Raw genomic sequence first — 17,685 nt, forward strand, 5'->3', positions numbered from 1 at the left:
TCACTTTTGGAAGATATTTTTCTCTCACATTTATATGAATTACAGGTAATAATCCCATTAAAAAGTCAACTTATCCATCATTTTGGGAGACTTTATCTTGAAGAATCAACAGAAACTTGCTGTCTCAAAGTTAGGTATGCTATACTAGCAAAGGAAGATGCTTCAGAAGAGCCCTTTGGAAATACTGTCAAACAAAGACTTCAGCACATCCTAGGTAGGCCCTGGGCAGGCCTATCATTTGTCTGAAGAGGAGAACTTGAAGGAGAAAATGAATACTTCAAGATGGAATTCAGAGGGTGGTGAAAGCTGCAGAACAGACAGAAATGAACCCAAGAGGCCTCCTACTGATGTCATAGGCAAGTGTTAGAAGCACAGCTCTAAGGACACAAGATGGTGAGAGAGTCCCCAGGGAAAAAGCAACAAAAACAACCTCTGCAAAAACCCAAAACAGTGATAAAACTACAAAGCTAAGTTGTACTTTTTGATGCTGTTAATCTCATGACTTGATTACTTGATACTCAGGAAGAAAGGAAACTCTTTATGAATGAGCAAAAAAACCAAACTAAAACAAAACAAAAACCTCTTTCAGGCAAATATAAACTGAAAAGTCAGCAATATAATCCTTCATAAGCTTACCATATACTTCAAAACCAAAAGAAGTTAAGTTTTGCAGTATTTAAATTATAATAGCTATACCTTTGATTTATTTTATTCAATGGTTTTCTGTGCTTTTTAAAAAAAATCTTTAATGCACATATTGGTGCATAATTAAAAATGCAGAAATAAGGAAAACTAAGAACCAGGTTGCTCAAAGTGTTGGGAAAAGCAAAGTGGAGATAAAAAGCAAAAGATGAATCCAATTTTAAAAAGATACGTATGTCATAGTATAAAATGATTTGTGTGTATAGCAGACAAGGGCCCTAGCTGCAAGGTTTGGAACCAATCTTCAGGAGAGAAGAAATAGGAAGCAAACACAGAAGATTAGAGGCTCTAGCAGCAGTGTGAGTATTAGAGATACATAGGGGTGAAATCCACTTTAGGCCAGTGGGAGAAAAGAGGAGTCATTCCAAGAGTTATGACCCTTCTGCTTAGATTCCTTAGCATCCTGTTTATCATGCTGTGTAATTACCTTATCCTTGCCCTCAATTTGTTTCTGCTCCATTTTTCCATTCATTCCCTGCATGTTATACTGTAAAATACCAAGAAAACTACTTGATATCCCCCAAGTAACCAGGCCTTGGACTCAATGCTGTCTGAAATGCTGTTTCCTTTTTTCCTTCGCACAGTAAAATGATCCTTTAAGGTCCTGCTCCCCTGTGTGTTTAGGATCCCTGACAGCTGGCTGTTCCCACTCCTGTGGGAGTCTGTTCTGCAGCACATGCTCCCTGTCTGCTGGCTCCTTGTCTTGCCCTTCCCAGCAAGCTGCTGGGACTGCTGTGTTCAGGTCTCCAGTCTCTTGCTCCTGCAGCTCTACAGGAGTCTCCCTCAAGTGCTGACTGGGCTGTTTATTCCTGATTAAAACATTTTAATGGTTCCTTAGGCTAAGAGATGGAAATCACATTACAGTCACATTTATACCCCAGGGATCTTGGCAAAGGACCTTAACATGGGTTTAAAATGCAACAAACTCAGACAAAAAAGCAAGAAGGACCTGGGAATCACTCTATGCTATGAACTCAGGTTTCACTCAGTAAAATACATTTAGTAATATAGTTAACATAATTAAGATGGAAAAAACACAAAAAATTCTACACTAGAAAGATGATTATCACCCTAACTTGCCACATCTTCTGAACCATTCCACATGCAGTTGTGTAATGGCTTTTATCTAAAGGCACTCACAGATGGGCTTTGGGGAGGTGACTGTGTCATGGATGTGTGATACTCCGTTAGTCTTCTTATTGGCTTAGCATAGTTTTGCATAGTTCTGGGTGTGGATAATTGGACTTACTGAACAAGGATGGTCTGTCCTGTGGGTGGCACCAACAAACAGGCTTGTAGCCTGGATGGAATAAAAAAGGAAAGAAGGAAGGATTGCTGCTTCATGCTGTCATGTCATGGACTGTTTTTTCTCTGTGATGCCCCTCTGCCATGTTGACCTGCCTTGAAGCCAGCTTACTATGGACTGAAGCCTCTCTACAAACTGTGAGCTAAAGTAAATATTTCTTCTTTTACCTTGTGGATGTTGGGGGTATTTTATCCTAGAGAGTAAGACAAATTGATTCAAGAAAGGTGTTAGTAAGTTAAAAGATGCATTGCATAATATGCTTTTCTTTAGTAGGCTATTTTAGGTTTAACTCAAATTGTGGGAGTTCAATGAATGGCTTAAAAATTCTGGTGAGTTATAGAAATTAAGACAAGCTACTTAGATTTTTGCTGTCATTTAATTTGCTCAGAGTATGGAAATGCAGAACATGAGACTTTCTGAGCTTTCAAATTAGATAAAATCGCATGCTACATTCTTACACATTTAGGCAATGTGAGAAATTGAGAGCGTAGACAAACATTCAATTGTCATGAGAAAGTATAAATACAAAATGAATGCTATGTGTCTTGGAAATAAAAATGTAAGACCCTTATATTTACAAAATTTTCATCATCCCAATAAATCTAAGTCTTAAGAATCAGACATGCAAAAAAAAAAAAAAAAAGACAAAAACCCCCAAACTCCCCACACAACCTTTTACACTTTTAAGATCAAAATGGGGAGAAAAGATTGAATTACAAATGTTACAAGTTAGTGTTATATGAAGCGAATGATACTTTATGAAGGTTTTGTTCCCTCAATGACATGGAAACTCCCAAACCAAATGCACGAGCCAGGACCTACCGTGTTGCTGGTGAATCTGTTCGTGTAGGCTGTGATAACACCACACTTACTCCCAGTAAAAAGTTGGCAACTGTCAGGTACCCAAGCACAGCTAGTCACCTTTGAAAGGACAAACCAAAGATTTTCATGTTTTAAATTCATGAGAAATGTTTCTGCTTTTCTGACAACTATTTAAAAAAAAACATGATTACAAAACTTCAGGTAAACATTTTAGTTGATTTTACATTTTTATACATGTCCATTTATTCCTGAGAAATTTAACAGAATGATCAAGGATGGATCAGATGCAAGTCTGAGTGTGAATATGTATTTCACACATGTATCTGCTTGTTACTGTGACAAACTTTGCTCTTTTTAGGTTTCTGCTGAAGAACGAGGTACATCTAAATCGATGTATTGCTCCTAACAGTTCTTAGGTTGCGACACAGGAGAAGAAAAGATAAAAATGAAAAAGAGAAAAACTGACGTTACTCCCTTTATGCCAAACCCTTCAGTCCTTACCACAGAGGCACCATTTGCACTCAATCAGTTCTCACATTGTCTTCCTGGCACAGATAATGCCCAGTGTGTGCCATATTCACAGTAACTGCCCCAATGCTCCACTCCCCTTGCACCTTCTCCACCCCACCTCCACACTTTTTTCTGAGAAGGTGAAGGTTATCAGTGTGAACCTCTTTCTTAGCCATGCTCTGTGCCTCAAATTGTCTTACATCTCCTGATTCAGAAAAGGTAGTACTTCTGTTCTCAAGGTGAATCTTGTCTCATCTGCAAGGTTCATTAGAATCCCCATTCTTTCAAAAAAGGCTTTTTTTCTGGACCTATAAATGTGTTTGAGTCTCTGCTGTGTTAGAAAATGATACTCTTTGATCCTAATTCCTCCCTACCCTGCCCCAGACATGGTTTTGCTATGTAGTTTAGGCTGACCTCAAACTCATGGCAATCCTCCTGTCTAAGGCTCTTGAGTGCTGGGATTACAGGTACCTCCTGCCACGCCTGGCTGATCCTGATTTGGCTAAGCTCTCAATATAGCATCAAGGTCCCTTGGATTCATTCTTATTTTTTAAATTTCTTTCTTCACTAGTTCTAGCAATTTGTAAAGACTGAACCTTTAAAACTTTTGCTCTTGCAAAAGAAAATGTACTTTAAAAATATGTATAATAAATGCATTCTGTCTTGAAATTATCATATAGAGCTCCTAATCCTTTTATAAAAGCTAATTTATATTACAGGACATTAATAATCTAATTTCTTCTTGTTTCTTGAAATGTTTTATTATTTCATCATTCTAGGAATTATTTCCTCATTATTCCTGAAAAAACTGGGATTCCCAACTACACTAAAAATAACACCAAAAATGATGGAATGTTCCAGATAATGTAATAAGTGAAATAAAATGCCAACTTTGGTTGCCTTATACATTATCCAAAATATGGTGTCCTCTTTAAAAAAAAAAGCATAAAGAAAGGCTAAGACACCACTTCTGGAGTCTGCTTTCAGCTTTCATTGAATACAGTTAAGAATTGAGGAATTTTCATTGTCTACCAGTTATAAAAAAGAGAATGAAACCAGCAGAGGAAAATGTCTTACAACTATGATACTAATCAGAAAATGAAGACAAAAAGCCAGCAGAACTCTAGACTCTGGTGATATTGAAATCGATCATATAAGTAAACTCTGAGAGGGTGACTCTTTGTACGGTAATATCCTAAATATATTTTCTCAAACTTAAGGAAAAATGTGTGAACAATATATTTCTAAGGACAAATGTAAACTATGGTATTCTGCCCAGTTATTTCACTGGAAGTACTTTATCATATAATATTTTACTACAAGAGTCTGGATTATCTCCTTTTGCTAAAAAGGTTTAAGAGAGCACTGTCTCACCTTTTAAATTATTTGTGTGCCAAATTTTACATAAGTAATTTTGCAATGTTTAAATTTTTATGTGATGTGTATATATAAAATGCTGTATTATTTAGTCTTTAAAAAGTCATTTGTGACAATATGCATGGACAAACCTAGATGGCACTGTACTAGATGAAACTATCAGGTACAAAAGACTAATAATATTTCATGATCTTGCACGCATGTGGATTCTAACAAAGCCAACTTTATGTAGCAGAGAGAAGGAGGTTTCCAGGAGCTGAGGTGGGAAATGGGTGGGGAAGGCCAAAAGGCAGAGGTTGGTTGTGCAGGAAGATCAAGTTTTGGAGACCTGCATTGCAGCACCTTATCTGTGGTTATGGATGTGGTTTTGTGTCTTTGTGATCTGTGAAAACAGTGGCTCCTAAATGTTCTCACCACACATAAATGGCAGCTGTATGATGATATAGATATGTTAACTGTCTTGTGGTAATCATTTCACAATGTATCAAAGTACTGAATTGTATACCTTAAACACATACAGTTTTTATTTGTCAATTATACCTCAGTGAAAATAAAATCACACCATAAAAACAAGGGCTATATTTAAAATAATCTTTATTCAAGCCTTGAATCTGCTAAACTCATAGTTTATATGACAAAAACAGGGGCTGAGGATTTAGCTCAGCGGCGTAAGTGCCTGCCTGCCAAGTAAGTGCAAGGTCATGAGTTTGATCCCCGGTACAAAAAAAAAAAAAAAAATTATATATTACAAAAACACACACACAAAAGCTTGTCTTATGGTGTAGAAAATATAAGTAAATTGGAAAACTTCTTAAGATCATTTTCTCCTCTATGTCTTCTCTTCATACCAAGTTCTTCTAATGATAATGAGTTATATGGAAGTAGCCAGCTCTTAAACAAATAGAAAAAAATCCCCAGTAATGAAAGGTATAAAGATATTGATTGAAAATTGCTAGGGTACCTTTAATCTTGCTTTGCCATTCAATTAATGCTGTTGAGGATTTTGTTTATCCTTTTCATCTTTTCATCACAATGTCAAGGTATTTGTAAACCCAGATGACTGAGGACAGCAGTGAACTATACCTAGACATGCATCTATTTATGCTAATATATTTTAATAGAATATATTTCTAACTTCTACTGTACTTATTTCCCCTTTCTTCCCTCAAAAATAACAATTCTAAAAAGGTAAGAATAAAGTTAAGGACATATTTATTCTATAATATTCTTTTGTGTTTTTCTTTATTTTGTAGATTCATTTCCCACTTACACTGCCAGCTTTCCTATGATTTATGGTTATAATTTCTGTGTTTGGTTATATACATTTGTTTTTGTACAGATTTGATTAATGGTAGCTGATATGTTTAAAAACTTAAAAAATCTTATTAAAATTTCTAATAAGATTGTTTTTCACTGTCCCTTTATTCTTAGTTGTGATAGTTTATTGGTGAGCCAGGTTACAACACTTAGTGATGACCATTATTTTCAGCTTATGCCAACAAGTCATTGCCTGGTTTGTTTTCACAGACAACTGCCCAAAGGTAGTTTATCTCATTTTGAAAGAGTTCAGGAAACGGAACACATTTTCAGACACATAAACAAACAGCAGGTGCTACAAAAATAATGGGAATCAGAGTGAGAGAAGAGAACTTCCCCTGGAAAGCCAGACACAGACTGAACATTCAAGTCACAGCCAAAACAACCAAGACAGCACTGTATACATGGCAGCTGTAGCATACAAGTTCTATAGATGTTGCAAACATTTTCACTACAAAGTTGTCCAGGCTGGGCTTGAATTTGCAATCTTGTTGCCTCAGCCTCCCAGAAAGCTGTGATTATGGGCATGTACCACCATGCCTGATCTATGTTATCCTAGTTTTATTTTATTTTATATTTTTTTTGTCTTTTTGAGACAGGGTCTTGCTATTTAGTTCAGGCTAGCATTGAGCAACATTGAGCACATTTTGTAGTCCAGGCTGGTCTTGAACTTGCAGTGATTCTCCTGACCAGCCTCCCAAGTTCTGGGATTACAGGCATGCAACACCATGCCCAGCTGTTACCCTAGTTGTTTTTTTTTTGGTACCAGAGATTGAACTCATGACTTAATGCTTGCCAGGCAGCCACTGGCAGTGCTGAACTAAACCCCTGGCCCTGTTATCCTAGTTTTAAAGTGGAGAAAAGAAAGTCAAGTTTGGAAAGGTTGAATCACCTGCCAGAGGCCACATGTACATAACAAAGCTGGGAGCCCAGCAAGGACCACAGGGCTGAAGGCCTACTGTTTTTCTGCTATATCATGATACCGAAAACCCATATGTTTAGTAAGTTAGGTAACAAAAGATGATACTATAGTTACAGAAAAATAACTTAGTGGCAAAAGCAAGTGGACATGGGGAAGAAAACAGTGCTAATTTTGTTCAAATAATATGTCCGTGGCTGGTGCTGAGCAGACGATCATAATTCTCCTAACAAGGAAATGGGCAGAAGATGAATTTTCAGATACACTCAGCATAGCAGTATAAGGAAGTCTGTGAGACCTGTAAGCATCACCTTCTTGTCTAGACTCGTTTTTAAAGTAGTGGCTATTATTCTGACTCCTTTGTAAGTACTGTATTTAATTATATAAAATCACTGTATTTAATTATTTAAAATATTCCATAAAACGGTTTACCTGGTGCTGTTGAGAGCTTTGTATGAAGTTCACTGGTGGCTCGCTTTGCTTACTCTTCAACCTCAAGATGTTATCAGCATATCCCCAACTCAGGATAGCTGACCACTGAATGTCAGTACTGTTCATGCTTCTCACACCTCAGGAAGGAGAAATAAAAGCATCAAACTACTGTTATATGACAGCCAAAACAATGGCAGAGCAAAGGCCGAAGTTTACACAGAAGAGTATCTTTCCAGGTGGAAGCATCTTTTTCTCCGCAAAGTGAAACAATATGAGTTGGTTTTAATCTTTAATACTATTACTGGTAGAATTATTTTTCTCTTGTATTGTTTTCAATGGGATTATTTGACTTTCATTGGGATTTTATTTGAATAAAATTACAGTACAGGCTTTAAAAAATAAAGGGCAGTGATAGTCAATACTACTCTATTCACATTCTGAGATACCTTTCCTTTAAAAAATAAATATGAACAAAATAGTATTTAAATAACTTTCTAGATAGTGCTAATTAGTCAGTATGAACAACTTTTAGTACTATAAAGATAATGCTGCTAGGAGAAAAGCCAGGGTTACATTGAGAAGAGGTTTCTATCCCTTTGAATTCAGGATTTGGCAAGGCAGACCTTCACTTAAGGGAGTTTTCTAGTTTTAAAGATTTGAAATTTTTGATGCACTTTCTGAGGACTACTTATGATCAATGAATGCCTATTTGTCATCGTAGTAAGTGCAGCATAAATGCTGTAAATGGAACTGGCCTGAAAACGTCCAATGTTTTAAACCAGCATAAACAATATTTAGGAGAGAAAATGTACTTTATCTCTTCTACTACTGAGCAGAATACCCAACAGCTACACTGAACAGAACAAACACCACTTTTTGGATGAGTCAACAGCACCCTGAAAATGTAATTTATAGATTTCTTTTTGTTTTCTAATAATAACTAAATTTAGGCACCTGTTTCACAACAAAGTAACTGAGACATACTACTTTCTACAGAAAGGAAGTTTCTACAGGAAAGAGCTACATAAAGGTGCCATCAAAAAGTACGATGAATGTTTCAATTTAAAAAAATTATAGTTAAAGACACATGGTCATTATCCCCCTCAAAATATACCTCTTGTTCCAATCACACTTTTATTCCATCATTCTTGTTAACTTTTTGAAGCAGTTCTGGAAGTCCTCTTTCATAAGTATCTTTAGTCATGCTGTCATGATTGCTTTGATGTCCTGAACTAATTGAAAATGCTTACCATTTAACGTTATTTTGATTTTAGGGAAGAGCAGAGGTTTCATGGTGTAACAGTGAGTACAGTAGAGGAGGATACACTATAATTTTTTTTACAAGCCTGTCTTTCTGTTGGAAGGATCATTCACTATATCTTCAGTCACTCCTCAAAAATACACTCATGAAAGATGACTTGTTGACCTACCTCAGAAAGTGACAATAACAATGGCATAGGTGTGTTCAAAGCAAAAGGAAGAAGTATTTTGAGGGGGTAAATGGCAATATGACTTTTACTGCAATAATTTTAAATGTAAATGTTCAGTGGACATTTTGATCACTCCTTGTATTATGAGACTTCTTAAAATTTACTATAATGTTGTGGCAAGTGCTCAGTTAGGCAAGTTTCTCATTCTTATTTTTTCTCCTTTCAGAAAAAGAATTGATCTAATAGAACAGTAGGTGTCAAAGAGGGTTTCTTTCAAAATACATGCTTTTGAAACCTATTTTCAGGACCCTCCTGACTGTTGTTCTTTTTTGTTTGTTTAAGCTCATGGCTGTATTATTCTAAGGTACCAGATCTGTCTGTACACTTGTATATTTAATAAATGTGAAATTTCCATTTCTATCAAATTTATAATGTTTTCTACTTGTGAGATTTATTCTTCCTTCTAATTCTTCCATTTATTTTCTTTTATTTTATAGGATCTGCAAATTTATTAAAATTGAAGAGCACAACAATCTTCCTATGCTGGGGAGCACTATTTCCAAGCCATTTCCCACACTAGAAGCACAAAGCTTGTACAATAAGGAATTAAAAGAAAAATATTTCTGTAAAAATCAGAATCTACCCCAACATCATTGACTAGACTATTTGCAAATCTTCATATTTTAAGTGCCATGTTCTTTTTATGATTTTGCTCTCCTTTCTGTCCCTATCAAGGAGCCCTAGTACTTTCCTTTGGCTGATCCAGAAGGGGTGAGGATACTGTGGGGAACAATGGTGGGCTCCTAATAGCACTACTGGCACTGTCCTAGTGTGTTGTTTTTTATCAAAGGGTAGTGAACAATCCCCTCTAACCTGGGCTGGTGCAAAGGCATCAGGGGTTAGAATAAGTGGCTTGGAGCAACTCTCCACAGGCACAGGCATCCCCAGCCTGTCCTGTCTCTGGCCTGTATCCTCTTAATTGGGGAGAGGGCAAAAAGTAGTTTCATTGGGGAAGGATTAGCCAAGCCCTGGAAAAGGGAGATGATACCCATACCAGATCCTATTCCTAAGAAAAGCCAGCAAATTGTCCATCTGAAGGTAGAAACAAATGGCAGGTAGGTTGGAAGAATCAGGCTTCTGCTGTCCTCAGCCTCTGTCCAAAGGCCCTGGAGCCACTGGTGTCAGGTTGCATCGTGGCCACTGTGCTTTCACCGAGCAGGAAATGAGATAGCAAATGGCTGAAATGCTTTGACTGAGTTAAGGGAAGTGAGGGAAAGGAAGTTTCCATTCATATAGAGCTCCCACAGACCAAGGGCTGGAAGAAGGCGGACTTTGCTCGTAAAATGCTGTAACTTCTAGCAGGACTGGGACTTAAGCAAGCTTGGAAGAAAGCAGGAAACACACATTTTTGACTGGCATATACCCCGCCATGTGTCTTGAAGGCGTGTCTGGGGAAGGTGTGCTGGTAAATCTGTCATTAGTCTTTGCCTTCTCTTATCCACACACAAACTAATACTCAATTTATACAAAGGGACTGCCCTGCTCACAGTTGAAGGTTTTGGGCCAACAGAGTTTACTCAGCATTGTGGCCCCAGCCTGGGTTTGTCAATGGATGCAACATATTGAGCCTAGAAGTTTCTTTCTGGGTTAGTGGCTGCTTATGTCTGTCTCACATCAAGCTCACAGCTCATCCGTATGGGTGTAGAGAGGGATCCTGATTACCCTGAGTAATCAGATTCTTAACACCTGCTTCATCTTGGCTTGCTTGGTGACAACTGTCACCTCATACAACTCATGAGCCAGGTCCTCATACTCATCATAGAACATGGAGCCCCGGTGTGTGAATACAAAGAGGGATACTATTGGGCTTCAAGGCCTAACCAAAGCTTGCTCAGTGCTCAGTCTCTGGGCTGCCACCTGCTGCTGATGTGAAAGAAAAAAGGCCCTAGAGCCACTGGTGTCTACATCAGGCCGCATTGTGGCCACTGTGCCTTCTCAGTGCAGTGTGCCACTGTGCTTGGCCCTAGCCTCTGTTTGCAGGTGGTACTGCTGCTATCACTGCTGCTGCCTTCTGCAGGCTCCCACTCCATTCACTGTATTAAATAGCACAGCATTTAAGTCTATTTTCTCATATACTATGTTTTAATTCCTACATTGTACTAAGTAACCAGAAATTTGAGTCATTTTTCATTAAGGACTGAGAAAATGTCAGAAGTCAAACTGAATAACAGCACTGATGAACTGGGAGCATGCAAATCTCATGAAAGACATCTTCAGAGTGATCTTTATTGTATTTTATTTTACCTTGTTCCTTGCTGTAGGTCATCAGAAGGCAGAAATTTCGGGACAAACCGCAGATTGCTCTGGTGGGGAGAGCCTGCAGAGAGCCAAATCTTTCTCCATGAGGCTGGCTGAAGCAGACCACAGGTACAGGTGCACTTGGAGAACCGACATACTCCCCCCACTTCAAGCCTTTTATCCATGACAAAGGGCTCTAAAACCAAGGAAAGTAAAAAGTACGATTCTTTTAAAAAGGTAATAAGCACAGAATGAGTTCTAACTTAAATTCTAAACAAAGAGAAAATCTGACTTAAACTCTTTTCAGGCAAGAATTATTTTACACTTCCTAACTAATTTTACAAGAATTATTTTTACTTCCTTAGCATATACAAATGTTTATTTCTTATTTTATTTTTATTCTGTAGCTCTGGCCTTTTTTTTTTGGGCAAGAAAAGGGTTAATAATTCAAATTTTCTTGAAATTCAAGCAGAGGAAAAAAAGTATTAGTAAGCACATTTCTTCTAGCCTCACTGAAATATCAAAACTAAAGTGAATACATAAGTGGGTGATACTTTGGGCATACTTTGGAAGTCCAACAAGCTGTATGTACACAAGCATATTGGGTCGTTCAGATAACCTTCTGTGCTTGGACACCAAGCGTGGGGGGCTTGAGCAGATGCTATGGAAGGCCTGAGGAGTAAAGAGGCAGTGACTGTGTGAAAGGTTTTGCAGTGGCTCAAATAAAGAAATACAGTGGGATAAATGCCATTCAGAAGCATAGGCAAGCCAAACTCCAAACAACCAGTCTTCAGAAGCACCAAATTCAGAAGCAGTGAGTGCCGTTGTACACCAGGCACCATCCAGTAGCTGGAGGCACAGTGATGAGCAAGACAGACAGAGTCCTCTCCTCATGGAGTTCTAGTTAAGGTTGGATGGGAGATACATACATACATGTTCAGGATGTCAGGTGGGGAAAGTAAGTGCTCCGAAGCAAAACAAAGAAGGGGATTGAGAATGGTGAACTGGGGGGCTGGGGATTTAATTTAGCACAGCGGCTTAAGCGCCTGCCTTGCAAGTGTGCGGTCATGAGTTCAATCCTTGGTACCGATAAAAATGAAAAAGACAAAAAAAAAAATTTAGTCAGAGAATGGTGAACTGCTGTGAGAGGTACCGGGGTGAGAGCAGACTCTCAGAGATGTCTGGGTCTGAGCAGAGACCTGAATGGAATAGGGGAGTCAGCACAGGGAATAGTAAGTGTGAAGTTCCTGAAGGGGGATCAGACAGGTTGGCACCACATTCTCACGGCCAGCATATACACTGCACAGTTCTTCTATCTACGCCAACCAAAACAGCTAATTACAAATAAACATAGTACTAAACTAGATCACATTTATTAAGTTTGCTGGATATACTGTTAAATGATTTTGACATGTTAAAGTAATGGATTATATTTAGAAACAATGACCCTGATAATGATAGTAATTAAAATGACTTCTAAGATGTCCAAAAGTAAAGCCTACAGCTTTCTACTAAAAAATAAAACACTGGCAATTTGATTTTAGTAAAACAATACTGTCCTATCATATGAATGTTTTATAATTGAATTTTATAGCTGGAGGTGGTAGTACACACCTGTAATCCTAGTACTCTGGGAAGCCGAGGCAGGATATTCCAAGTTTAAGCCCAGCCTGGAAAACTTAGTGACCTAGTGAGATTTTTTTCTCAAGCATGCTTATTTGCTATCATCAAAACTGTATGTTTGTTTCTTAATGTAATAAAAGAGAATTCATGTAAGTTTCTATGAACTTGGATCTTGCATTCCTTGAGAGTAATTAAACTGTAAAAAAAAAAATGCTGTGGGACTGTAGTTCAGTGCAAAAGCCCTACGTTCAAGTCCCACTACCACAAGAAAAAAAATTTTACTAATTAAATGAGTTTTATTTACATTTAACATACATGTTTGACAGAGAAGGGTTATAAGCCTAAAAACTTTTATATCTAAGATTCTGTCTCACATAGTTAAGTAATATTACTACAGGAAACACTGTAAGTGGGCTAGAAACAGTGTGCACTCACAAGTCATTCCAGAATATTCAGAAAACAATGTCACTCACAGTATCTTAAAAAATATCAAGTATCTAGGAATTAGCATAACTAAGGAGGTAAAAGACCTCTACAATGAAAAGTATAAAACATTAAAGAAAGAAATTGAAAAAGACTTAGAAAACGGAAATACCTCCTTGTTCATGGATTGGAAGAATTAATGTGAAAATGGCCAAATTGCTAAAACAATCTATAAATTCAATGTAATACCTATTAAAATACCAACACCATTCTTCATTGAACTAGAAGGAACACTCCTAAAATTCACATGGAATCAGAAAGGATTCAGAGTTGTCAAGTAATCCTGGACAAAAACAGCAAAGTGGGAGGCATTATAATACTAGATTTCAAGTTATACTATAAACCCACAGTAACAAAACAACACAGGTATTGGCACAAAAATAGCCAAATTGACCAACAAAGTTACAAAAAACCCATGCAATTTTTGAAAAAGTGGCCAAAAATACAAATTGGAGAAAAGACAACTTTTTAAACAAACGGTGCTAGGAAAAGTAGATATCCACTTACAGAACATACAAACTAGATTCATATCTCTCACCTTGTACCAAAATAAAATAAAAACAGATCAAAGACCTAGACGTAGAACCAAACACTTTGAAATTTCTGGAAAGTAATGTAGGGTAAACCCTTGAAGCCCTGGGCACAGGCAGAATTCTTTGATAGGACTGCAGTATATCAACCAAAATCAACAAACAGGACTATATAAAATTAAATGCAAAGAACACAAGAGTGAAGAGACAACCTACAGCGTGGGAGTAAATCTTTGCTAGCTCTTCTTCTGATAGAAGATTAACCTCTAGAATATACAAAACTAAAAAAATTACCCCCTTAAACCAAATAACTCAGTCAAAAAGTGAATAAATGAACTCAACACACACTTCTCAAAGGAAGCAGTGTAAATGGCCAATAAGTACTGAAAAAAATGTTCAACCTCTTTAGCCACTGGAGAAACGTAAATTGAAACTACTGAGATTCCATCTCACCACTGTCAGAATGGCTATTATTGGGAAAACAAAAAAGCAATGTTAATGTGGATGCTAGGGTAGGTATTTAAACCGGTACAGCCACTATTGAAATCAGTGTGGATATTCCTCAAAATTCTTCAAAATTTTAGAAATATACTGATTCAGCTATACCTCTCTTCAAAGAATTAAAGACAGTATATTACAGTGACACACGCATACCCATGTTTATAGTAGCACAGTTCATAATAGCTAAGTTGTAAAAAGAGCTTACATGCCCATCAACAGAAAAACTGATAAAGACAATGTGGTATAATTACACAATGGAATACTTAACCACAAAGAAGAATGAAATCATTCTTTCTTATTTGCTTTCTTATTTTACTTTCCAAGGCTTTCCCTGGTAATAACCTCCCCCGTCCCTTTCCTGGGGAAGGTCCTGCCTTACACAGCCATCCTTTCCTCTCTGAGTGCTGCAGGCTGTCTTCCTGTCGTTGTACCATACAGGACGTTGCTTTAGCTGCCTGTGCCTATCCTGCTCATATCTCCAAACCAAAGCCTTTCATTTCTGTGTCCCTCGATGCTGGGGAGGGTCTGGCACTACAAGAGTTTTTCCTGAATTCTACTGAAATCCCAATGACATACCGGATAAGTGATTTCTTTGACTTGTTCCCGGGTCTCCCTGAAGGCAAACTGCACCAACAGCCCCACAGCTGCAGGAAGCTCGCCTTCAATGTTGAGCTTGCCTCCTGGCCTGCTGGCATGGGCTGTGTGGAACAGCTGGCGTGGGGTCTGTCCATAGGTTTTTATCATGGTTTCTAGTGCTCGTCTCTGAACTGGATCTTCTACTGCAGAGACATCCATCCCAAAATATGTCTGTAGAGTGATAAAGGACATGAAGCATGTAAAATAACTAGTTGAAAGTAAGACTTGGTAAAAATACCAAAGGAAATGACACTTTGTTCTATTCTTTAGACAATGGTTTTACTCTTCTCTATTTCAAATGTGAATGATTTAAACATTTTTTGATCAATTTAACTTTCATTAATAGTTTCACTGAGATCAGAAAGGAGTAATCCTGTTTCTGATGGATGACAAAAACAATGTATCTTATCTGATTGGTGCTCATTAGGTATTTTTAGGGTCTCAGAACATTAGATAAGATTTCATGTATAATACTAAATTATTAAGGGAATTTCTTGTCCCAAGTGATACATAGGAAAAGGCAAAAAGAAGTTAAAATGCAATGCCGGCAGGGACTTCTAAGGAAAATTTGGCTTTTAATAAAAATTCCAAACTCTTTAATACTCCAATCTCTTTAATATAAAGAGTATTACCACTTGCTGGGTACAGGGGTTGCTACTGTGTTTCCTTCTCTGTTGCTGAAGCTAGTAGTTGGTGCCAAGCTTGCTGCTTGGTATACTTTTAGCACTGAATCAATTACAGCAGCTTTAATTTACATGTTTAGCTATAACTCTCCTCTGAAGTGCCAAAATAAAGTTTTAAAGACACTCTAAGTTAAACAATCTTCACCACGGCTGCCCTCAACCCTAACTCCAGCACCAAAGATCAAATATGTGCTAAAATGCTTATCTAAGCAGGGCTACTTGTAGGGTTACTTGACAATGTATTTTTAAAAATCAGATGAAAACTGATTTCTTAAATTTATTTAAAAATGTTTCTCTACTTCTGGAATCTATGTATTAGTGAGTGACAAAGGTCAAAAGGCATTCCCACATTTTTAAAAATGTTGGTTTTGTTCTATACTGTTTTGTTCAATTTTATTATACCTGATGATATAGGCAATTCTTTTTAAGGTAGCAATAGGCATTATGGTAACCATTGTTGATCTGTTGATCACCCTGAATTCTGTTTTTACATCATGTACTATGTCTATCCTTTGTTTTGACTGACTCTGCTTTGTTTTGTCACATTTGGTTTTATTCTCTTCCAAAAAAAAAAAAAAGTAATAAGAACTGTGGGAGTAATAAAACCCCAAATTTGTAATTGTTATTGTAAAGAAGAGAGGAAAAGAAAGTGCTCTAAAGGATATGACTGCATGTATGTTTCAGTGTGTAAGATAATCATATTACTAAGTTTTTGTTGCATCATTGAACACAACTGTTTGCAGTCTCACTGTTTGAATGTCCACTTTGTATGCTTTAATTTTGTAACTTGAACAACTATTTCTAAGATGACAATATGTAATCTATTAACTAGTGATTTCTTACTGTTTATTTTTTTGAAATTCTGTATTACTTGTACCCTTTTACTGTTTTGTTTTTTTCTCTTTAAATAAAATTTTAAAAAAATTTTTAAAAAGTTAACACTTATTTGTGTTTAATTAAGTGGCAGATATTTTCCTATATGAATTTAAGCCTTCAGATATGAGTTTGATTTTACCATTCACTTTACAAATGTATACATGTAGCTACAGAGAAGTCTGGTTATCTTTCTAAGATCATATGGCAAGTGACAGAGCCACAGAATTAAGATATGAACTCAAATCTGGATTCCTAGACTATATTTGTTTTCAAAGAGAATAAAACAAAATAGAACAAAGCAGATCAGAACAAAACAATACAGGCAACACAGGATTTCAAAACAAGACAACAGGAAATCAACAGTGGCTACCATAATGTCTCGTTTTCTTCGAAATAGTTGTCCATATCTTTGCACACAATGAATTCAAACAAAACAAAATAGTATAAAACGAAAACCAAAACCAAACAAAAGAATGAAAAGCATTACAGGCCTTTAAAACCAGACAATTGGAAAATCAATAATGGCTACCATAATGTCTCTTGTTCTCTTCAAAACAGTTGTCCATACCTTCACACTTACTGAAATCAAATAATAGAAAACAGACTAAAACCAATCAAAAGAGAGAATAAAAAGCATTACTGGACTTCAAAATAAGATGATAGAAAATCAGCAATGGCTACCATAGTGTCTCATTCTTTTCTAACACAGACTATGTTTTTACTCATTATTCTTTGTTGTACCCCAGATTAGATTTTTCTAATTTCTTAGAAAAACAATAACTATATCCTTGTAAAATTATTAAAGTCCCCAAAATTGTTAAAAAGAATTCTAATCAGATGGGAACACCCTGTATATTTTAGTCTTCAAATACTTGCAATGTGAATTTACATAAGAATACAAGTAACTGAAAAGATGGTGCAAGATTATAGGCCATAGAATATACTGAGGTCAATATTAAAATGTCTAATTGCTCTAAAAGTTGCATTTTAAAGTCAAGTATGAATTAAGTTCAAAAGGTAAACCTGAACCTTGCCCTTTCCTTTATACTTACTGAGGTTTAGGACATGCTATCCCAAGACACAATTCCTTGACACACTGAATTTTTTTTTTTTTTTGGTCTTTTTTGAGATGGGGTCTCGCTATGCAGTTCCGGCTTGCCTTGAGCTCACTTTGTAGCCCAGGCTGGTCTCGAACTTGCAATGATCCTCCCACCTCAGCCTCCTGAGTGCTAGGATTACA

General features: G+C 36.9%; 1 protein-coding gene across 10 annotated transcripts in view; it reads right to left on the reverse strand.

The window, feature by feature from the left end:
- Positions 1-17,685, reverse strand: part of Lyst (lysosomal trafficking regulator) — a 233,208-nt gene that overhangs the window by 14,238 nt on the left and 201,285 nt on the right. For 9 of the 10 annotated variants that reach the window (XM_063260084.1, XM_063260090.1, XM_063260089.1 and 6 more), the window contains 4 exons: positions 14,827-15,057; positions 11,120-11,309; positions 7,386-7,522; positions 2,831-2,929 (listed from right to left, as the gene is read on the reverse strand). In XM_063260084.1, coding sequence (XP_063116154.1) covers positions 2,831-2,929; positions 7,386-7,522; positions 11,120-11,309; positions 14,827-15,057 — 657 coding nt within the window. The remainder of the gene's footprint in view (positions 1-2,830; positions 2,930-7,385; positions 7,523-11,119; positions 11,310-14,826; positions 15,058-17,685) is intronic. The other variant, XM_063260091.1, reaches the window with a different exon arrangement.

This window comes from Cavia porcellus, unplaced genomic scaffold, assembly GCF_034190915.1.
Source record: "Cavia porcellus strain 051 isolate PalLab524CR breed Dunkin Hartley unplaced genomic scaffold, mCavPor4.1 scaffold_13, whole genome shotgun sequence".
NCBI classification, from domain to species: domain Eukaryota; kingdom Metazoa; phylum Chordata; class Mammalia; order Rodentia; family Caviidae; genus Cavia; species Cavia porcellus.